General features: G+C 45.0%; 1 protein-coding gene across 2 annotated transcripts in view; it reads left to right on the forward strand.

Annotated features, from left to right (window-relative positions):
- Positions 1-19,858, forward strand: part of LOC311114418 (NACHT, LRR and PYD domains-containing protein 1 homolog) — a 28,813-nt gene extending 8,955 nt beyond the window's left edge. For both annotated transcript variants that reach the window (XM_084189670.1, XM_084189669.1), the window contains exons 3-12: positions 9,603-9,679; positions 11,944-11,981; positions 12,625-12,689; positions 12,822-13,036; positions 13,224-13,483; positions 13,643-13,768; positions 13,934-14,066; positions 14,152-14,181; positions 16,341-16,623; positions 17,088-19,858. In XM_084189670.1, coding sequence (XP_084045796.1) covers positions 9,603-9,679; positions 11,944-11,981; positions 12,625-12,689; positions 12,822-13,036; positions 13,224-13,483; positions 13,643-13,768; positions 13,934-14,066; positions 14,152-14,181; positions 16,341-16,623; positions 17,088-17,094 — 1,234 coding nt within the window. In that variant the 3' untranslated portion in view covers positions 17,095-19,858. The remainder of the gene's footprint in view (positions 1-9,602; positions 9,680-11,943; positions 11,982-12,624; positions 12,690-12,821; positions 13,037-13,223; positions 13,484-13,642; positions 13,769-13,933; positions 14,067-14,151; positions 14,182-16,340; positions 16,624-17,087) is intronic.
- The last annotated feature ends 3,521 nt before the right edge of the window (positions 19,859-23,379 follow it).

Below are 23,379 nucleotides of genomic sequence, written 5' to 3' on the forward strand. Positions count from 1 at the left end.
TTCCAATTTTACTGCGGATAGTTTTATTTGTGACCTATGTACAAATTAAAATCGTGCAATAGCAGAGCATAAGCGAGTTGACACATCAATGTTACACTGAGTTAAGTTATTGTTATTAAATGTTATATTCCAATGTTATTAGTTATATTCCATTCCAATATTATATTCCAATGAATTTTTTTTTTTTTATGAGTTAAAAACAACTATTGAAAACCTTTTGCTCCTGAATGTACTTTTAAAGACTGCTGGGATTTAAAATCTTGCATTATTCAAATCATATTTAGTTATAATTGTACATAATGGATTGTTTGGAAAAGGAACAACAAAGAAAGAACAAAGAAAATTAAAGGTGAGTTAAAAAGAGGGATTTTACATCAATCTCCCCAGGGCGGATATGAATGCTGACATGTTCAACACCATTTCCCCCCCATATTTTATTTAAATAATTAAAATAAGACAACTAGACTTAGCTTTGAAGTGTAACTTACTAAAGAATTTCTAAATAAAATGGATTAAATGGATTTTAACACACTTGTGTGATCATCGTCTACCCTCAGACCCCTTGACTTTTTCCACATTTTGTTACGTTACAGCCGTATTCTAAAATTGATTAAATTAGTTTTTACCCCCTCATCAATCTACACACAATACCCCAAAATGACAAAGCAAAAAAACAGGTTTTTAGAAATTGTAGCAAATTTATTTTAAAAAATACAAATATTCAGACCCTTTACTCAGTACTTTGTTGAAGCACCTTTGACATATATTACAGCCTTGAGTCTTCTTGGGTATGACACTATTTATTTTATTTTATTTTTATTTCACCTTTATTTAGCCAGGTAAGCCAGTTGAGAACAAGTTCTCATTTACAACTGCGACCTGGCCAAGATAAAGCATAGTAGTGCTATAAAAACAACAACACAGAGTTACATATGGGGTAAAAATACATAAAGTCAAAAAAAAATACTACAGAAAATATATATACAGTGTGTGCAAATTTAGCAAGTTATGGAGGTAAGGCAATAAATAGGCTATAGTGCAAAATAATTACAATTAGTATTAACACTGGAATGCTAGATGTGCAAGAGATTATGTACAAATAGAGATACTGGGGTGCAAAATAAATAACAATATAGGGATGAGGTAGTTGGGTGGGCTAATTTCAGATGGGCTGTGTACAGGTGCAGTGATCGGTAAGGTGCTCTGACAACTGATGCTTAAAGTTAGTGAGGGAGATAAGAGTCTCCAGCTTCAGAGATTTTTGCAATTCGTTCCAGTCATTGGCAGCAGAGAGCTGGAAGGAATGGCGGCCAAAGGAGGTGTTGGCTTTGGGAATGACCAGTGAGATATACCTGCTGGAGCGCAGACTACGGGTGGGTGCTGCTATGGTGACCAATGAGCTAAGATAAGGCGGGGATTTGCCTAGCAGTGATTTATAGATGGCCTGGAGCCAGTGGGTTTGACGACGAACATGTAGTGAGGACCAGCCAACAAGAGCGTACAGGTCACAGTGGTGGGTAGTGTATGGGGCTTTGGAGACAAAACGGATGGCACTGTGATAGACTACATCCAATTTGCTGAGTAGAGTGTTGGAGGCTATTTTGTAAATGACATCGCCGAAGTCAAGGATCGGTAGGATAGTCAGTTTTACGAGGGCATGTTTGGCAGCATGAGTGAAGGAGGCTTTGTTGCAAAATAGGAAGCCGATTCTAGATTTAACTTTGGATTGGAGATTCTTAATGTGAGTCTGGAAGGAGAGTTTACAGTCTAACCAGACACCTAGGTATTTGTAGTTGTCCACATACTCTAGGTCAGACCCGTCGAGAGTGGGGATTCTAGTCGGGTGGGCGGGTGCCAGCTGCGTTCGATTGAAGAGCATGCATTTAGTTTTACTAGTGTTTAAGAGCAGTTGGAGGCTACTGAAGGAGTGTTGTATGGCATTGAAGCTCGTTTGGAGGTTTGTTAACACAGTGTCCAATGAAGGGCCAGATGTATACAAAATGGTGTCGTCTGCGTAGAGGTGGATCTGAGAGTCACCAGCAGCAAGAGCGACATCATTGATATACACGGAGAAAAGAGTCGGCCCAAGAATTGAACCCTGTGGCACCCCCATAGAGACTGCCATAGGTCCAGACAACAGGCCCTCCGATTTGACACACTGAACTCTATCTGAGAAGTAGTTGGTGAACCAGGCGAGGCAGTCATTTGAGAAACCAAGGCTATTTAGTCTGCCAATAAGAATGCGGTGGTTGACAGAGTCGAAAGCCTTGGCCAGGTCGATGAAGACGGCTGCACAGTACTGTCTATTATCGATCGCGGTTATAATATCGTTTAGGACCTTGAGCGTGGCTGAAGTGCACCCATGACCAGCTCGGAAACCGGATTGCATAGCGGAGAAGGTACGGTGGGATTCGAAATGGTCGGTGATCAGTTTGTTAACTTGGCTTTCAAATACTTTTCTAGAGTGTCACCCCCTTTGAAGAGGGGGATGACCGCGGCAGCTTTCCAATCTCTGGGGATCTCAGACGTTACGAAAGAGAGGTTGAACAGACTAGTAATAGGGGTTGCGACAATTTCGGCGGCTAGTTTTAGAAAGAAAGGGTCCAGATTGTCTATCCCAGCTGATTTGTAGGGGTCCAGATTTTGCAGCTCTTTCAGAACATCAGCTGTCTGAATTTGTGTGAAGGAGAAGCGGGGGGGGGCATGGGCAAGTTGCAGCGGAGGGTGCAGAGTTGGTGGCCGGGGTAGTGGTAGCCAGGTGGAAAGCATGGCCAGCCGTAGCAAAATGCTTGTTGAAATTCTCGATTATTGTAGATTTATCGGTGGTGATAGTGTTTCCTAGCCTCAGTGCAGTAGGCAGCTGGGAGGAAGTGCTCTTATTCTCCATGGACTTTACAGTGTCCCAAAACTTTTTGGAGTTAGTGCTACAGGATGCAAATTTCTGTTTGAAAAAGTTAGCCTTTGCTTTCCTGACTGCTTGTGTATATTGGTTCCTAACTTCCCTGAAAAGTTGCATATCGCGGGGGCTATTTGATGCTAATGCAGTACGCCACAGGATGTTTTTGTGCTGGTCAAGGGCAGTCAAGTCTGAGGAGAACCAGGGGCTATATCTGTTCTTCGTTCTGTATTTTTTGAATGGGGCATGTTTATTTAAGATTGAGAGGAAATTACTTTTAAAGAACAACCAGGCATCCTCTACTGACAGAATGAGATCTATATCCATCCAGGATACCTGGGCCAGGTCAATTAGGAAGGCCTGCTCGCTAAAGTGTTTTAGGGAGCGTTTGACAGTGATGAGGGGTGGTCGTTTGACCGCGGACCCGTTACGGACGCAGGCAATAAGGCAGTGATCGCTGAGATCCTGGTTGAAGACAGCGGAGGTGTATTTAGAGGGTAAGTTAGTCAGGATGATATCTATGAGGGTACCCATGGTTACGGATTTAGGGTTGTACCTGGTAGGTTCGTTGATAATTTGCGTGAGATTGAGGGCATCTAGTTTGGATTGTAGGATGGCCGGGGTATTAAGCATATCCCAATTTAGGTCACCAAGCAGTACGAACTCTGAGGATAAATGGGGGGCGATCAATTCACATATGGTGTCCAGGGCACAGCTGGGGGCTGAGGGGGGTCTGTAGCAAGCAGCAACAGTGAGAGACTTATTTCTGGAAAGGTGGATTTTTAGAAGCTTGGCACACCTGTATTTGGAGAGTTTCTCCCATTCTTCTCTGCAGATCCTCTCAATCTCTGTCAGGTTGAATGGGGAGCGTCGCTGCACAGGTATTTTCAGGTCTCTCCAGAGATGTTCTATCGGGTTCAAGTCCTGGCTCTGGCTGGGCCACTCAAGGATATTCAGAGACTTGTCCCGAAGCCACTCCTGCATTGTCTTGGCTGTGTGCTTAGGGTAGTTGTCCTGTTGGAAAGTGAACCAGTCTGAGGTCCTGAGCTCTCTGGAGCAGGTTTTCATCAAAGATCTCTCTGTACTTTGCTCCGTTCATCTTTCCCTCGATCCTAACTAGTCTCCCAGTCCCTGCTGCTGAAAAACTTCCCCACAGCATGATGCTCCCACCACCATGCTTCACTGTAGGGATGGTGCCAGGTTTCCTCTAGGCGTGACGCTTGGCAATCCGGCCAAAGAGTTCAATCTTGGTTTCATCAGACCAGAGAATCTTGTTTCTCATGGTCTGAGAGTCCTTTTGGTGCATTTTGGCAAACTCCAAGCGGGCTGTCATGTGCCTTTTACTGAGGAATGGCTTCCGTCTGGCCACTCTACCATAAAAGCCTGATTGGTGGAGTGCTGCAAAGATGGTTGTCCTTCTGGAAGGTTCACCCATCTCCACAGAGGAACTCTGGAGCTCTGTCAGAGTGACCATCGGGTTCTTGGTCACCTCCCCTGACCGAGGCCCTTTTCCCCCGATTGCTCAGTTTTGGCCAGGTGGTCAGCTCTAGGAAGAGTCTTGGTGGTTCCAAACTTCTTTCATTTAAGAATGATGGAGGCCACTGTGTTCTTGGAGACCTTCAATGCTGCAGAAATGTTTTGGTACCCTTCCCCAGATCTGTGCCTCGACACAATCCTGTCTCGGAGCTCTACGGACAATTCCTTCGACCTCATGGCTTGGTCTTTGTTGTGACATGATCTGTCAACTGTGGGACCTTTTATATAGGCAGGTGTGTGCCTTTCCAAATCATGTCCAATCAATTTAATTTACCACAGGTGGACTCCAATCAAGTTGTAGAAACATCTCAAGGATGACCAATGGAAACAGGATGCACCTGAGCTCAATTTTGAGTCTCATAGCAAAGGGTCTGAATAGTTATGTAAATAAGGTATTTCAGTTTTTTTTATTTTTAATACATTTGCAAACATTTTCTAATAACCTGTTTTTGCTTTGTCATTATGGGGAATTGTGTAGATTGAGAAAAATAAGAAGTATTTAATCAATTTTAGAATAATGCTGTAACATAACAAAATGTGGAAAAGGGGAAGGGGTTTGAATACTTTTCCGAATGCACTGAATACTAAATAATATGTGAAATTCGTTTTGATTTAGAATGGACCATTATCATGCACCTGTCTCAAAGCAGCGGGGAAAAAATACATGTAATCTATGCACTTAAATAAAATAGAATGGAGGACGCTTTTCACATGGTTAATTTTCATGCCAGCCAGGTAGGCTATACTCCCGTTGTAAAGAGAAGCAATGTGCTTAATATTAGGAAAAGTTGATAAATAAATATTGTAGGCCTAGCATATAGAAAGCTGATGGGATCCTCCTCTATTTAATAGAGGCCATCACTTTGTTGCAATTGCATAGCCTATAAGAAATTAGCGCAACATGAGTTCATGGGCTCTCATGAAGTGTTTGACTAGATTTTCGATTACATTTGCATTGATGTCAGAGTGATTAGAGGGACAATAGAGTGCTGAGTACCAGGCAGTTAGCAAGTTTGGTAGGCTACTAATGACCATCAGCAGCATCAGAGCTTGGAGAAGCCTAATTACCATGACTAAATGGTCACGTGGAATTCAACTACCGTCATGACTCATGACCCCCGGTGTGGCGGTAATACGGTCCCCGTAATAGCCCTGCACATAGGCCTATATCATTAAGTCAAACGTTGAAAAAAATCTAATTGCAAACTGTAGCTTTAAAAGAAGGTAACCGCCCTCTTCCGCCCCCCCCCTGGAAGCCTCTTCCCCAGAGCAAAGAATCTGTATCACAAGCTAGGTTGCTATCCAATTGGCAACACATTTTCATGTGAATATTCTAAAATCAGCATGAAAGGAATATATCCTCACTGCGGTGGCGGTCGGCTTGGTCCTTCTGCCGATGAATGGCCATCTGGAGATGGACATGGGCGGCGTCCCAGACCTGTCCAGCCCTGCGGAACCACTCGTCGACAGCAGGCGCGTCGGTCTGGCTGGGTGTCCAAGGGGCCAGGGCCGGCTGGTACCCCAGGACGCACTGGAAGGGAGTGAGCCCTGTGGAGGAGTGAACGAGGGAGTTCTGGGCATATTCTGCCCAGGGAAGAAATCTTGCCCACTCACCCTGCCGGTCCTGACAGTGGCAACGAAGAAACCTCCCCAGCTCCTGGTTCATGCGCTCCACCTGCCCATTCGACTGAGGCCTATACCCGGAAGTGAGGCTGGCCGTGGCCCCGATCTTCTCCAGGAAAGCCTTCCACACTCGGGAGGTGAATTGGGGGCCACGGTCCGAGACAATGTCCTCCGGAAGTCCATAATGCTGGAAGACCTGTTGGAACAGGACCTCAGCGACCTGGAGAGCAGAAGGAAGACCAGTTAGTGGCAAAAAAACGCATGATTTGGAGAAACGATCTACGACCACCATGACTGTGGTGAAGCCGTCAGAACGTGGAAGGTCGGTGACAGTCTATGGACAGGTGTGACCAAGGTTGCTGAGGCACTGGAAGAGGAACTAGTTTGCCTGCCGGGGCGTTCCGAGGTGTCCTCGTTTGGGCACATACGGAACAGGAGTTGACATAGCGGGAGACATCAGAAGCCAAGGTGGGCCACCATTATTTTTGGGCTAGAGAATGCAGGGTGCGCATAATACCAGAGTGCCCTGCCGTAAGGGTGGTGTGCGCCCAGATCAGCAGGCGGTCACGGACACTGGTGGGTACATACACGCGACCCGGAGGGGCGTTGGCAGGCGCTGGGTCCTCCTGAGCCACCAGGCGGATGTCTTCGTCCACATCCCAAACGACAGGAGCAACGATGAGAGACGAGGGCAGGATCCCCCAGATCCTTCCTTTCTCCGGTATGGTGCATCCTGGAGAGTGCGTCGGCCTTCACATTCTGGGATCCTGGGCGGTAGGACAGAATGAATTGGAAGCGAGTGAGAAATTGGGCCCACCTGGGTTGACGAGAGTTCATCCGTTTTTCTGCCCGTATGTGCTCCAAATTCCGGTGGTCAGTAAGAATCCGGAATGGATGGACTGCGCCCTCCAGCCAGTGTCTCCATTCCTCCAGAGCGAGGACCACCGCCAACAGCTCCCTGTCTCCAACTACATAGTTCCTCTCTGCGGGGCTAAGCTTTTTAGAGAAAAAGGCACAGGGATAAATTTTCTCTGGCTTACTGTGCCGCTGGGAGAGGACCGTACCCACGTCCACCTCCAGGATGAAAGGACGAGATGGATCTGGGTGTTTTAGGATGGGTGCTGTGGTGAACCTCTCCTTCAGCCTCTTGAAGGCAGCGTCAGCCTCAGGGTTCCAGGCCAGCTTCTGAGGCCCACCCTTCAGGAGAGAGGTGAGCGGGGTGGCTATGGAGCTGAAGGACCTGATGAAACCCCTCCAGCTCCATGGCTTGATGACTCATTGCGAGCTCACAGAGCAGAGCTCTGGGCAGCTGAGCGGAAATGGAAGAAAACTAGACTCCCTGCGGACCTGGCATCTTTTCACTCCCTCCTCTCTACATTTTCTTCATCTGTTTCTGCTGCTAAGGCCACTTTCTACCACTCTAAATTCCAAGCATCTGCCTCTAACCCTAGGAAGCTCTTTGCCACATTCTCCTCCCTGCTGAACCCCCCCCCCCCTCCCCCTCCTCCATCTCTGTGGATGACTTCGTCAACCATTTTGAAAAGAAGGTTGACGACATCCGATCCTCGTTTGTTAAGTCAAATGACACTGCTGGTCCTGCTCACACTGCCCTACCCTATGCTTTGACTTCTTTCTCCCCTCTCTCTCCAGATAAAATCTTGCGACTTGTGACGGCAGGCCGCCCAACAACCTGCCCGCTTGACCCTATCCCCTCCTCCCTTCTCCAGAACATCTCCGGTGACCTTCTCCCTTACCTCACCTCACTGATCAACTCATCCTTGACCGCTGGCTATGTCCCTTCCGTCTTCAAGAGAGCGAGAGTTGCACCCCTTCTCAAAAAACCAACACTCGATCCCTCTGATGTCAACAACTACAGACCAGTATCCCTTCTTTCTTTTCTCTCCAAAACTCTTGAGCGTGCCGTCTTTAGCCAACTCTCTTGCTATCTCTCTCAGAATGACCTTCTTGATCCAAACCAGTCAGGTTTCAAGACTGGTCATTCAACTGAGACTGCTCTTCTCTGTGTCACGGAGGCTCTCCGCACTGCTAAAGCTAACTCTCTCTCCTCTGCTCTTGTCCTTCTAGACCTGTCTGCTGCCTTTGATACTGTGAACCATCAGATCCTCCTCTCCACCCTCTCCGAGCTGGGCATCTCCGGTGCGGCTCACTCTTGGATTGCGTCCTACCTGACCGGTCGCTCCTACCAAGTGGCGTGGCGAGAAGCTGTCTCCGCACCACGTGCTCTCACCACTGGTGTCCCCCAGGGCTCAGTTCTAGGCCCTCTCCTATTCTCCCTATACACCAAGTCACTTGGCTCTGTCATATCCTCACATGGCCTCTCCTATCATTGCTACGCTGACGACACACAACTAATCTTCTCCTTTCCCCCTTCTGATAACCAGGTGGCGAATCGCATCTCTGCATGTCTGGCAGACATATCAGTATGGATGACGGATCACCACCTCAAGCTGAACCTTGGCAAGACGGAGCTGCTCTTCCTCCCGGGGAAGGACTGCCTGTTCCATGATCTCGCCATCACGGTTGACAACTCCGTTGTGTCCTCCTCCCAGAGTGCGAAGAGCCTTGGCGTGACCCTGGACAACACCCTGTCGTTCTCCGCTAACATCAAGGCGGTGACCCGATGCTGTAGGTTCATGCTCTACAACATTCGGAGAGTACGACCCTGCCTTACACAGGAAGCGGCACAGGTCCTAATCCAGGCACTTGTCATCTCCCGTCTGGATTACTGCAACTCGCTGTTGGCTGGGCTCCCTGCCTGTGCCATTAAACCCCTACAACTCATCCAGAATGCCGCAGCCCGTCTAGTGTTCAACCTTCCCAAGTTCTCTCACGTCACCCCGCTCCTCCGCACACTCCACTGGCTTCCAGTTGAAGCTCGCATCTGCTACAAGACCATGGTGCTTGCCTACGGAGCTGTGAGGGGAACGGCACCTCCGTACCTTCAGGCTCTGATCAGTCCCTACACCCAAACGAGGGCATTGCGTTCATCCACCTCTGGCCTGCTGGCTCCCCTACCTCTGCGGAAGCATAGTTCCCGCTCAGCCCAGTCAAAACTGTTCGCTGCTCTGGCACCCCAATGGTGGAACAAGCTCCCTCACGACGCCAGGACAGCGGAGTCACTCACCACCTTCCGGAGACATTTGAAACCCCACCTCTTTAAGGAATACCTGGGATAGGATAAAGTAATCCTTCTACCCCCCCCTTACCCCAACCCCCCCCCAAAAAAAAAAAAAAAAAAATAATAATTAATACCATTATATAACAAAAACAAAAATATATATATGAAATTAAAACATTGTAAAGTGGTGATCCCACTGGCTATAAGGTGAATGCACCTATTTGTAAGTCGCTCTGGATAAGAGCGTCTGCTAAATGACGTAAATGTAAATTTAGGCCACCATAGGGAGTGGTTCTATCACCCGTTATACACCTTTGTATTGCTTATGAAGACTGTATGTATGCTATATAAAGCCTTTATAAGTTGTATTTAGTTTAATCACAGTCTATCCTTCTGCTTTACCAACAGCAGAGACCATGGTGGAGAGTGTTGTATCAAGTCTGGACCTGAGAACAGCAGAGACCATGGTGGAGAGTGCCGACAAGGTGAAAAATCTGTCGATGTGCCCTTGAGCAAGGCACTTAACCCTAATTGCTCCTGTAAGTCGCTCTGGATAAGAGCGTCTGCTAAATGACTCAAATGTAAATGTAAATGTATCAAGCCTGGACCTGAGAAATGTGAGTGTTAACTGATTTAATTGTTTTTCAATCAAAATAATTTTAAAGCGTTCATTATACTTGAGTCCCAGGCAAGGAACACAATCATGATCTATTTGGTCAAAACAAACTTAAATGTAGAGTCAGCAATATGATGTAGATGCACAAAGTAAATAGCAATGTGGGTCAATTTCTGCAACAACTACAGTGAGGGAAAAAAATATTTGATCCCCTGCTGATTTTGTACGTTTGCCCACTGACAAAGACATGATCAGTCTATAATTTTAATGGTAGGTTTATTTGAACAGTGAGAGACAGAATAACAACAACAAAAATCCAGAAAAATGCATTTCAAAAATGTTATAAATTGATTTGCATTTTAATGAGGGAAATAAGTATTTGACCCCCTCTCAATCAGAAAGATTTCTGGCTCCCAGGTGCCTTTTATACAGGTAACGAGCTGAGATTAGGAGCACAATCTTAAAGGGAGTGCTCCTAATCTCAGTTTGTTACCTGTATAAAAGACACCTGTCCACAGAAGCAAGCAATCAATCAATCAGATTCCAAACTCTCCACCATGGCCAAGACCAAAGAGCTCTCCAAGGATGTCAGGGACAAGATTGTAGACCTACACAAAGCTGGAATGGGCTACAAGACCATCGCCAAGCAGCTTGGTGAGAAGGTGACAACAGTTGGTACGATTATTTGCAAATGGAAGAAACACAAAATAACTGTCAATCTCCCTCGGCCTGGGGCTCCATGCAAGATCTCACCTCGTGGAGTTGCAATGATCATGAGAATGGTGAGGAATCAGCCCAGAACTACAAGGGAGGATCTTGTCAATGATCTCAAGGCAGCTGGGACCATAGTCACCAAGAAAACAATTGGTAACACACTACGCCGTGAAGGACTGAAATCCTGCAGCGCCCGCAAGGTCCCCCTGCTCAAGAAAGCACATATACAGGGCCGTCTGAAGTTTGCCAATGAACATCTGAATGGGTGGGTGAAAGTGTTGAGGTCAGATGAGACCAAAATCGAGCTCTTTGGCAATAACTCAACTCGCCGTGTTTGGAGGAGGAGGAATGCTGCCTATGACCCCAAGAACACCATCCCCACTGTCAAGCATGGAGGTGGAAACATTATGCTTTGGGGGTGTTTTTCTGCTAAGGGGACAGGACAACTTCACCGCATCAAAGGGACTTAGGACGGGGCCATGTACCTTTCAATCTTGGGTGAGAACCTCCTTCCCTCAGCCAGGGCATTGAAAATGGGTCGTGGATGGGTATTCCAGCATGACAATGACCCAAAACACATGGCCAAGGCAACAAAGGAGTGACTCAAGAAGAAGAACATTAAGGTCCTGGAGTGGCCTAGCCCATAGAAAATCTGTGGAGGGAGCTGAAGGTTCGAGTTGCCAAACGTCAGCCTCGAAACCTTAATGACTTGGAGAAGATCCCTCCTGAGACGTGTGCAAACCTGGTGGCCAACTACAAGAAACGTCTGACCTCTGTGATTGCCAACAAGTCATGTTTTGCAGAGGGGTCAAATACTTATTTCCCTCATTAAAATGCAAATCAATTTATAACATTTTTTACATGCTTTTTTCTGGATTTTTTTGTTGTTATTCTGTCTCTCACTGTTCAAATAAACCTACCATTAAAATTAGACTGATCATGTTTTGTCAGTGGGCAAACGTACAAAATCAGCAGGGGATCAAATACTTTTTTCCCTCACTGTAAGGGCATTAGAGCGCGATGCTAAACTTCTCAGCTGTTTTGGTCCCGTGACTACCACGCTGTAAGAGAGTGAAGAGAACCCGTGCACATGGGCAGATACTGTGTGTGACTGTGTGAGAGAGAAATAAGGCATCTTGCTCATCACAATATCTGCGGTGGTGCACGTACAACATCATTTAGCTGACTCTACCTTTTAAGCTCTCATCCTGGGATCTACCAGAAATCAGGCCCCCAACATCTCCAAAACATGGACCAGAACCATGTTGTTTCCTGCTTCCACAAACATTCATTAATATACACTGTGTGCTAATGAGACTGTTGCTAACATATATAGATTTTTATTACAAGTCTATTTAATAATTATTAATTAGTTATTACATGAGATTTTCCATTTTAAATAACAACTTTTGACTTCAGGGATTCCTCAGAGCTGTAAGACTTGTGACCATGTTGAGGTAAGTCATAATGTCAATTCTTACTTTTACATACCTTCAGGAGTCAGGCACAGTCTGAAAGCCAGGTGTGTACTGACCAACCATTCATACTGGGATATAGACAGTCCTGTGTTCTGCTTTAGTAATATATACACAGTCTGAAAGCCAGGTGTGTACTGACCAACCATTCATACTGGGATATAGACAGTCCTGTGTTCTGCTTTAGTAATATAAACACAGTCTGAAAGCCAGGTGTGTACTGACCAACCATTCATACTGGGATATAGACAGTCCTGTGTTCTGCTTTAGTAATATAAACACAGTCTGAAAGCCAGGTGTGTACTGACCAACCATTCATACTGGGATATAGACAGTCCTGTGTTCTGCTTGTAGGAATGCAGGATTTTAGCTGTTGTCATATTTTGTCATTAGACAGTTTAATTGGATAAATCACCAGCATTCCATGTAACATTGAATAAAGACATTAGATTAGTTACTTTGGTTAATGGGCCAGTTTCCCGGACACAGATTAAGCCTAGTCCTGGACCTTAAATAACTTTCTATTGAAACTTCCATTGATCATGCTTTAAGTCCAGCACTAGACTCAATCTGTGTCCAGGAAACTGGCCCCATATGTATAACTGACATGCTTGTCCTTGTTCAGGACTCCACACACTGGCTTCAGATTGAACCCTTGACTTCCACTGTCCAGGGAGTGCCAATGTTCAGGTAAAATAACTACTTTTAACATTTCATTCAACTTGCTAGTGTATTTCCCCATTACCTTTGGGAATAGGCTTCTAATCCAACCTCTCCATTTGACGATTGACCCTCTCTACCATATCTTGTTGTTGCCCTCAGGCACAGGACACCCAAAGGGCGTTATGAGTGCACAGTGTCTGGGCTCCACTGGGTGTGTGACAGAGATGTCATTCTGAAGTATCACTTCAGGAACTGGTATCCCTACAGTCACCTTCTGAAAGACATGCAGTACGGACAAGGTGGTCCATTGCTGGACATCACTATGGAGTTAGGTGAACTGGAGGAAGTTCATCTGCCACACTTTGTCTGTTTAGGTAAAACCATATTGACATAGTATTCAGAAAGACATTTCCATGTAACTGAGTTTCACTTCCTGAATGAATGAATGAATATTCTGGGAGTTTGAGTTTACTGTGATCTGATACTGCATATTCTTTGTGTTTTAGTTGGATGAATAATACAATATTTGTCTTTCTGTCTCCTTTTTATTGTGTTGTTCAGGGACCAACCCTTCCCTGAGGAATGAGATGAAGATTCTTCATGTAGAGGAACATGGAGTGTCTTTTGAGGAAGTGCATGAGGTCACCAGATTCCATGCTAAGATTCTCCATCCCAAGTTCTCAGTTATCTCTGTTATACTGAGCTATATCTTTTCGTGGAACATAGATGTCCACTGTGAGCTGATGCTCTATATGACAGTGAAAAAGCAAACACTAATTCCACGCCTATACCTGTTCCCCAGTAACCCCAGCCAAATACAGGTGAGGTACCATTATTTTAGAGGTGACCTTAACTAAGCAGTGGTACGGTTTATGTTGACACTCATAACATGAAGATAATAGTGTGTTGCTAGTTTTCTGAATAATGTTTGAATAAGACTATACATTGACTGGCTGTGTATTCCATGCCTCGTTTCGCAGGCTGTGGAACAACAGGAAAAGTCTCAAGGGTCTTCAAGGGTTCTCATCTCAAGACCAGAGCAGGCCTTCAAACTGAATAGTTACTTCAGACTGAACATTCCCTGTTCTACCGCCATCAATCCACAGGTACAGTTTTAGTAGACTAAGAACATGAATCTGACATTTAAGTCACATTTCTATCCATTGCTCTCTGTCGCTCGATGGCTCTCAATTCACATGGCTTTATTGGCATGGGAAACATATGTTTACATTGCAAGCAATCTCTCTCTCGTTCTCTCCATCTCTCTCCAGAAGATTCATCTCATACATAGAGACTCCACACCAAGCTTTTTCAAGGCGGTTGTGAAAATGACAGGGGTTGACATTGAGATGGAGTTATTCGGTGATGATGAGAGGATTGCATGGAAAGAAGTGGTATCACAAGGTAGGAGCATATGTCAATCATAACTTTGTACTTTTGTAACAGATGCTATTTAGAGTGATATAACCTCATTTTGTTTATCTTTCAGATGAATACATTACTGCCACCCATTCAACAAGTAAGTAAACATGAGTTACAGTGCATTCGGAAAGTATTCAGACCCCTTGAATTGTTCCACATTTTGTTACGTTACAGCCTTATTATAAAATTGATTAAATCGTTTTTTCCCCCTCATCAATCTGCACACAACACCCCATAATGACAAAGCAAAAACAGGTTTTAGACATTTTTGCAAATGTGTATATATAAAATAAAATCACATTTACATAAGTATTTAGACCCTTTACTCAGTACTTTGTTGAAGCACCTTTGGCAGCGATAACAGCCTCGATTCTTCTTGGGTATGATGCTAGAAGCTTGGCACACCTGTATTTGGGGAGTTTCTCCCATTCTTCTCTGCAGATCCTCTCAAGCTCTGTCAGGTTGGATGGGGCGCGTCGCTGCACAGCTATTTACAGGTCTCCAGAGATGTCCGATCGGGTTCAAGTCCAGGCTCTGGCTGGGCCACTCAAGGACATTCAGAGACTTGTCCCGGAGCCACTCCTGCGTTGTCTTGTCTGTGTGCTTAGGGTCGTTGTCCTGTTGGAAGGTGAACCTTCGCCCCAGTCTGAGGTCCTGAGCGCTCTGGAGCAGGTTTTCATTAAGGATCTCTCTGTACTTTGCTCCATTCATCTTTCCCTCGATCCTGACTAGTCTCCCAGTCCCTGCCACTGAAAAACATCCCCACAGCATGATGCTGCCACCACCATGCTTCACCGTAGGGATGGTGCCAGGGTTCTTCCAGATGTGACGCTTGGCATTCAGGCCAAAGAGTTCAATCTTGGTTTCATCAGACCAGAGAATCTTGTTTCTCATGGTCTGAGAGTCCTTTAGGTGCCTTTTGGCAAACTCCAAGCGGGCTGTCATGTGTCTTTTACTGAGGAGTAGCTTCCGTCTGGCCACTCTACCATAAAGGCCTGATTGGTGGAGTTCTGCAGAGATGGTTGTCCTTCTGGAAGGTTCTCCCATCTCCACAGAGGAGCTCTGGAGCTCTTTCAGAGTGACCATCAGGTTCTTGGTCACCTCCCTGACCAAGGCCCTTCTCCCCCGATTGCTCAGTTTAGCCAGGCGGCCAGCTCTAGGAAGAGTCTTGGTGGTTCCAAACTTCTTCCATTTAAGAATGATAGAGGCCACTGTGTTCTTTGAGACCTTCAATGCTGCAGAACTGTTTCGGTACCCTTCCCCAGATCTGGGCCTCGACACAATCCTGTCTCGGAGCTCTACGGACAATTCCTTCGACCTCATGGCTTGGTTTTTGCTCTGACATGCACTGTCAACTGTGGGACCTTATATAGACAGGTGTGTTCCTTCCCAAACATGTCCAATCAATTATATGTACCACAGGTGGACTCCAATCAAGTTGTTCAAACATCTCAAGGATGATCAATGGAAACAGCATGCACCTGAGCTCAATTTCAAATATCATAGCAAAGGGTCTGAATACTTATTTCGATAAGGTATTTCTGTTTTGGAATATTTTTATTCTGTATATTTGTGTTATTTTAAGTCATTATTGTGGAGTCACTACAATGTTGTTGATCCATCCTTAGTTTTCTCCCATCACAGCCATTGAACTCTGTAGCTGTTTTAAAATCACCAATTAACTCATGGTGACATCACTAAGCAGTTTCCTTCCTGTCCTGCAGCTCAGTTCAGAAGGACGACTGCATCTTTGATGTGTCTGGGTGGTTTAATACATCACCCACAGGATAATTATTAACTTGACCATGCTTAAAGAGAGATTCAATGTCTGATTTGTTATTGTTACCCATCTACCAATCACTGCCCTTCTTTATGAGGCTTTCTAAAAGATCCCTGGTCTTTGTATATAGTTGAATCTGTGCTTGAAATGCTATACTTGACTGAGGGACCTTCCAGATGTTGAATGTATGGGGGACAGGCCCACTTTGACAATAGAGTATTCTGAGTAGATTGTTGAGAAAACATTAATAAGGGCATCTATTTTCAATGACTTCTCAATAAACCTAATAGGAAAAACTATTATTTCAATTTTTTTATTTTAAATTGACTGACTTTAATTGGAATTGACCACAACCCTGGAGTCGGCTCTATACAATAAATGACTATCAGAGGAATGATAACTGGAGAGACTGGAAGATGTAGAAACAGCTGCTGTTAACCCTAAAGCCATATTAATTTAATTGACCCCCCCTTCAGCATTAACAGTCCCTGACATTCCTGCTGAGGAGTTTCTGAAGAAACACTGGGCTAAACTAATTCAGCGAACCAAAAACTCAATGCCAATAGCAGATGATCTGTGGTCAAAGAACATGATTGGTGAAGAAGAGCACTCCAGAATAACAGCTGAAACAACTGAACAGGACCGAATGAGAAAACTACTGAAAGCAGTCATCCCCAAAGGACCAGAAGTGACGGGAGCTTGTCTCAAAGCTCTCGTTGAACATGAAAACCATCTTGTTAGGGACTTGAGTGAATCTAGGTAAGACAGTTTTCTTTGCTCCCTCCCTTGAATATGTGTAATGATTAAAATATAGGTCAAATAAAAACACAGCTACCCAGATCAAAGAGGAACTGTTTTTCCAGAATGGAAGCATGTTTTTGTGTTTCTGTCTGTAATAAATGACTGTTATCTTATTGTAGTTACATCATAGGACCATCATCACATCATTATCTCAGGTGGAACTCCCCCTTCTCCTCCATACTTTCTGATCTCTCTCTCACCTTCTCCTCCATACTCTCTGATCTCTCTCTTCCCTTCTCCTCCATACTTTCTGATCTCTCTTCCCTTCTCCTCCATACTTTCTGATCTCTCTCTTCCCTTCTCCTCCATACTTTCTGATCTCTCTCTTCCCTTCTCCTCCATACTTTCTGATCTCTCTCTTCCCTTCTCCTCCATACTTTCTGATCTCTCTCTTCCCTTCTCCTCCATCCTCTTTCTTGTAGAACCTAATCTGAAGACACTGAGGCCTGTCTCCTAGTCTGTGGACTAAGACACTTCTTCACCTCGTCAAGCCAGTGCTACAGCATGAAGCTGGCTAGACAATGACACTTCTTCACCTCGTGAAGCCAGTGCTACGGCATGAAGCTGGCTAGACAAAGACACTTCTTCACCTCGTCAAGCCAGTGCTACGGCATGAAGCTGGCTAGACAAAAACACTTATTCACCTCGTCAAGCCAGTGCTACGGCATGAAGCTGGCTAGACAAAAACACTTATTCACCTTGTCAAGCCAGTGCTACAGCATGAAGCTGGCTAGACAAAGACACTTCTTCACCTCGTCAAGCCAGTGCTACAGCATGAAGCTGGCTAGACAAAGACACTTCTTCACCTCGTCAAGCCAGTGCTACAGCATGAAGCTGGCTAGTCAAAGACACTTCTTCACCTCGTCAAGCCAGTGCTACAGCATGAAGCTGGCTAGTCAAAAACACACCACCACGTTGACATCTTGACCTTCCTTAGATCCTTTATGGGATTGCAACTCACTCTGTCTGAAGGAAGGAAGGGAGGAAATGGCCTCAATAAAGGGGATACCTGAGAGGGCAGAGAAGGCACGTGACATCATCGACATGGTGTTGAGAAAAGGAACTGAGTCATGTTCCAGGATGATAAACCTTCTTGGGAAGATGGACTCTCTGTCTTTGTACACAGCTTCAGATCTACAGTTGTAGCCAACCCCTGGGTGTGGGGAGACCAGGCAGAATAGACAGGCAGGGTGGTTCAACATGGTCTTGTTGTCTGTTGCTTTAATTCAGGCTCCCGAAAATGTACAGAAAATGTCAATCAAACATGACCACTATAATAGCAATAAACTAACCAAAGGTCCAGCCACACAGCCTCTCTCCTTCTGCAGCCTCCTGGAGGTGTGGATCTTCTAGCAGGAGGGTCAGTTAGTCCTCCACTAGGTACCTAGCTGGACCCCTATCTAGCAGGAGGGTCAGTTAGTCCTCCACTAGGTATCTAGGTATGGACCCCTATCTAGCAGGAGGGTCAGTTAGTCCTCCACTAGGTACCTAGCTGGACCCCTATCTAGCAGGAGGATCAGTTAGTCCTCCACTAGGTACCTAGCTGGACCCCTATCTAGCAGGAGGGTCAGTTAGTCCTCCACTAGGTACCTAGCTGGAGCCCTATCTAGCAGGAGGGCCAGTTAGTCCTCCACTAGGTACCTAGCTGGACCCCTATCTAGCAGGAGGGTCAGTTAGTCCTCCACTAGGTACCTAGCTGGACCCCTATCTAGCAGGAGGATCAGTTAGTCCTCCACTAGGTACCTAGCTGGACCCCTATCTAGCAGGAGGGTCAGTTAGTCCTCCACTAGGTACCTAGCTGGAGCCCTATCTAGCAGGAGGGTCAGTTAGTCCTACACTAGGTACCTAGCTGGACCCCTATCTAGCAGGAGGGTCAGTTATTCCTCCACTAGGTACCTAGGGATGGACCCCTATCTAGCAGAACATGTTGATACAACTATGTCTCTCTCTCACACCAACACACCTACCTACCTGATGTCTGTGTATTTTAAAGTTTAGATTTTAAATTTCATTGTATACGCATTGTAAGCATGTATTGTATACGCATTGTAAACATGTATTGTGATGTTATTGGAATTTACTTACTGTATTTGCATACTCACTGTGAATGTGTCCGGGAAAATAGCTCTGAGAATTTGGCATTAAACTTAAAACCACAGAAATGTATTTTATGAATATATTGTACAGTGTTGGCCTGATAGAGGTTAATGAGAGGGGCTGGATATCAACACAACCACCTCAGTCTATCAGCAGTTTTCTCAGTGAGAGCACATTGACCATTGACAGACATAAGGAGCTGTTCAACCTCTCACCCCTTTACCAATGACTTGAGAGTGGCTGAAGGACATATAAGGAGCGGTTCAACCTCTCTCCCCTTTACCAATGACTTGAGAGAGGCTGAAGGACATATAAGGAGCTGCTCAACCTCTCACCCCTTTACCAATGACTTGAGAGTGGCTGAAGGACATATAAGGAGCTGTTCAACCTCTCTCCCCTTTACCAATGACTTGAGAGTGGCTGAAGGACATATAAGGAGCTGTTCAACCTCTCACCCCTTTACCAATGACTTGAGAGTGGCTGAAGGACATATAAGGTGCGGTTCAACCTCTCTCCCCTTTACCAATGACTTGAGAGAGGCTGAAGGACATATAAGGAGCTGTTAAACATCTCACCCCTTTACCAATGACTTGAGAGTGGCTGAAGGACATATAAGGAGCTGTTCAACCTCTCTCCCCTTTACCAATGACTTGAGAGTGGCTGAAGAACATATAAGGAGCTGTTCAACCTCTCTCCCCTTTACCAATGACTTGAGAGTGGCTGAAGGACATATAAGGAGCTGTGCAACCTCTCTCCCCTTTACCAATGACTTGAGAGTGGCTGAAGGACATATAAGGAGCTGTTCAACCTCTCTCCCCTTTACCAATGACTTGAGAGTGGCTGAAGGACCAATCAGCCCCCATCTATACACAATGTTTTACTAAATGTTTTATAACGTTGTATTTTTCTATGTGTATCTACCTGCCCAGGGACTACAGCTAAATCTGGCACATTTACAGACATGTTGATTGATGTGCAGTATCCCTGTCAAATACATGTTGTACATGTCAATTAAAAGGAATGTATTGTGACTTAGAATGTTGTTTAACAATATGGAAAAAAGCAATAAAGTCAACCGCCTTTATAGCACAAATAATATTATAGCACTGACATTTGTTAACAGCATTGAAAGTAATGATTACTAGACAGTTGTCATGGTAAAAGCAGTAATAGAAATAACATTATTTATGATGCTACTATTAATAATAATAATAATAATAATATTATAATCAATTTTAGAAAACACTTTAAAATCCCATCGTTAATTAGATTAGATGAGTTTATTAGTCACATGGAGAGGGACGCAAAATCTTGTGCTCTGGGCTCCAACAGCGCAGGTCAAAATAAATCAAATCAAATCAAGAGAAGTGAATGAGACAATCTAAAGATGATAATAATATGTAGACATTTACAACTGGGTGGTGGTGGGGGGCAGGGTAAGAGTCTGTTGGGTGGTGGGGGCAGGGTAAGTCTGTTGGGTGGTGGGGGCAGGGTAAGAGTCCGTTGGGTGGTGGGGGCAGGGTAAGAGTCCGTTGGGTGGTGGGGGCAGGGTAAGAGTCCGTTGGCTTGGCTGGTGGGGGCAGGGTAAGAGTCCGTTGGCTTGGCTGGTGGGGGCAGGGTAAGAGTCCGTTGGCTTGGCTGGTGGGGGCAGGGTAAGAGTCCGTTGGCTTGGCTGGTGGGGGCAGGGTAAGAGTCTGTTGGGTGGTGGGGGCAGGGTAAGAGTCTGTTGGGTGGTGGGGGCAGGGTAAGAGTCTGTTGGGTGGTGGGGGCAGGGTAAGAGTCCGTTGGGTGGTGGGGGCAGGGTAAGAGTCCGTTGGGTGGTGGGGGCAGGGTAAGAGTTTGTTGGGTGGTGGGGGCAGGGTAAGAGTCTGTTGGGTGGTGGGGGCAGGGTAAGAGTCCGTTGGCTTGGCTGGTGGGGGCAGGGTAAGAGTCCGTTGGCTTGGCTGGTGGGGGCAGGGTAAGAGTCTGTTGGGTGGTGGGGGCAGGGTAAGAGTCTGTTGGGTGGTGGGGGCAGGGTAAGAGTCTGTTGGGTGGTGGGGGCAGGGTAAGAGTCTGTTGAACGACTTGTTCATTTTTGACCATATCTGGTTAATTAGGGGCGTTTCTAAATGCTAAATAGCCAAAGTAATACACAAGAACTGAGGCTGAGAACAACTGGTATTTATCAATGGCGACCTCCTACGTTTGCGTCATAGGATTGGTTGATACATCACACTTTTTCTATGCATACCAACATTTAAAATAGCGTTTATAAGTAGTATTTTAGGATAGTTTCTACACAATATTTATAAATTGATAAATGTGCACAAAAGCATTGAGATGTATAAACTTGGCGCATTCATGTTTGCAGTTATAAATCAGACCTGTTGTAAAACGGTGCCTGCATGAACTAGCGTTATGAAATACACTCATCATCAATCTTTTATGGTGACAATAACGCCCTTATTTGCTGTATACTTTGGAAGGATTGGAATTAGGCACAGTATATCTAAAGGAAATATCCATGGCGAACTTGATCAAATGTCTTTGAAGATGTTGGCAGAATGTTTTATTTTACAGTGACATTTGCTGTAGGTCTATCTGACCGTTTCTGAAAGACAAAAACAATTGCAAATTGTTGTGGACCTGTAAACAGATCGTTTGAATGCAGTAATGTTTTAATAGGCCCAATTAAATGAGAAATGCGCATGGTAATTTGTTGTATGGCTACATCGGGAATATGAACTCATCATGGCCAGAAAAGGTGAGGAATTTATTATGCAATGATTATGATAATGTATTATGTTTATAAATGAAATATTGTCTACGCAAGAAATGTCACATTACATCATTCAGACGTCGCCTACAAACGTCAACGGAAAAGGTGAATCGTCTGTTCTAACGTTAAACTGCGCTTCGGATCGCATAGAGCAAAATCGGCTGCTGGAAATACTGTAGCTGATCTATTTACTACTGTGAAGTGGGTCCTATTAAATGAGAGATTGGACGAATGGTAGCCAATCCTAACTTGTTGTAGGCCTATAGGCTATTTGGCGAGTATAGGCTTTGTTCTGCAATAACAGGCAATGTATGCCTATTTCTAATTATTTTAGAATGTAAAGATAAATGGATTTTCACTAGCAGCAAATGATTGCATCTTGTTATTGTATTTAGCTAGGCCTACCTGTTATTTTGTTCTGAATAAGAGTCTCGTCATATATTCCCTATTTGCACAAAAATTTACTAGGCTACTTTAGCCTTCTTAATATGCAAGACTTCAACCACTAGAAACTGCGCACGCATGGTCTAAAGTTTGCAGGAGGATTAGCAAATTCTCAGGTCAAGTTCCGTGAAAACTGGAACATGCATGTTTTGTGGCATATTTTGTGTGTAGGCAACGTTTATAAATGAGACCCCTGGTATTATAGAGCAAAATACTTGAAATAGCTTATCTTTACTGCTGTGAAGTGGGTCCAATTAAACGAGAGATGGTTGGAACAGTAACCTTGTTGTAGGTCTATATGCTACCACGTGAGTATGAAACCATCACTGAAAAGGTGAGGAATTTATTATGCAATGATCATGGAAACGAAATAAATAATAGCCTAGGAAATATCTGTCTATTTGTAATTATCTAACGGCAAATGATTGCATCTTGTTATCAACCTTTTTATTGTTATGAATAAGCTTGTCCATCATATTCTCCATTTACACAAAATACTAATCGACTTGCCTGTGTGTGATGATTTTGCAGATACAGGCTGTGTTGGTATTTACATACGTGTGTGTTTTGGACGTGTGTTTGCCAGACCTTACCGAAAAAGTATTTGTTTTCTTTCTGGACGCCAGCAGGTATTGAACTAACCCTGTCTCCCGAGTGGCGCAGTGGTCTAAGGCACTGCATCTCAGTGCTAGCTGTGCCATTAGAGATCCTGGTTCGAATCCAGGCTCTGTCGTAGCTGGCCGCGACCGGGAGACCCATGGGGGCGGCACACAAGTCGTCCAGGGTAGGGGAGGGAATGGCCGGCAGGGATGTAGCTCAGTTGGTAGAGCATGGCGCTTGCAACGCCAGGGTTGTGGGTTTGATTCCCACGGGGGCCAGTATGAAAAAAATATATTAAAAAAAATAATGAATGCACTGGATAAGAGCGTCTGCTAAATGACTAAAATGTAACCTCTTTTCAGACTCCTCCTCCTCCCCCTCTTCCTCCTCCTGCTCAGACTCCTCTTCCTCCGACTCCTCCTCCTGCTCAGACTCCTCCTCCTCATCTCTTTAGACAGGGCTCCAGATGTTGTAGTAACAACCTCCCCCTGACTCTGGAAGACCACATGCTAAGCTGGAGTTAGTAGAACATGTTGTCCCAAATGGAACCCTATTCCCTTTATAGTGCACTACTTTAGACCTGGAACCCTATTCCCTTTACAGTGCACTACTTTAGACCTGGAACCCTATTCCCTTTATAGTGCACTACTTTAGACCTGGAACCCTATTCCCTTTATAGTGCACTACTTTAGACCTGGAACCCTATTCCCTTTATAGTGCACTACTTTAGACCTGGAACCCTATTCCCTTTATAGTGCACTACTTTAGACCTGGAACCCTATTCCCTTTATAGTGCACTACTTTAGACCTGGAAC

Source organism: Coregonus lavaretus (assembly GCF_964263955.1).
Source record: "Coregonus lavaretus genome assembly, contig: HAP1_SCAFFOLD_565, whole genome shotgun sequence".
NCBI classification, from domain to species: domain Eukaryota; kingdom Metazoa; phylum Chordata; class Actinopteri; order Salmoniformes; family Salmonidae; genus Coregonus; species Coregonus lavaretus.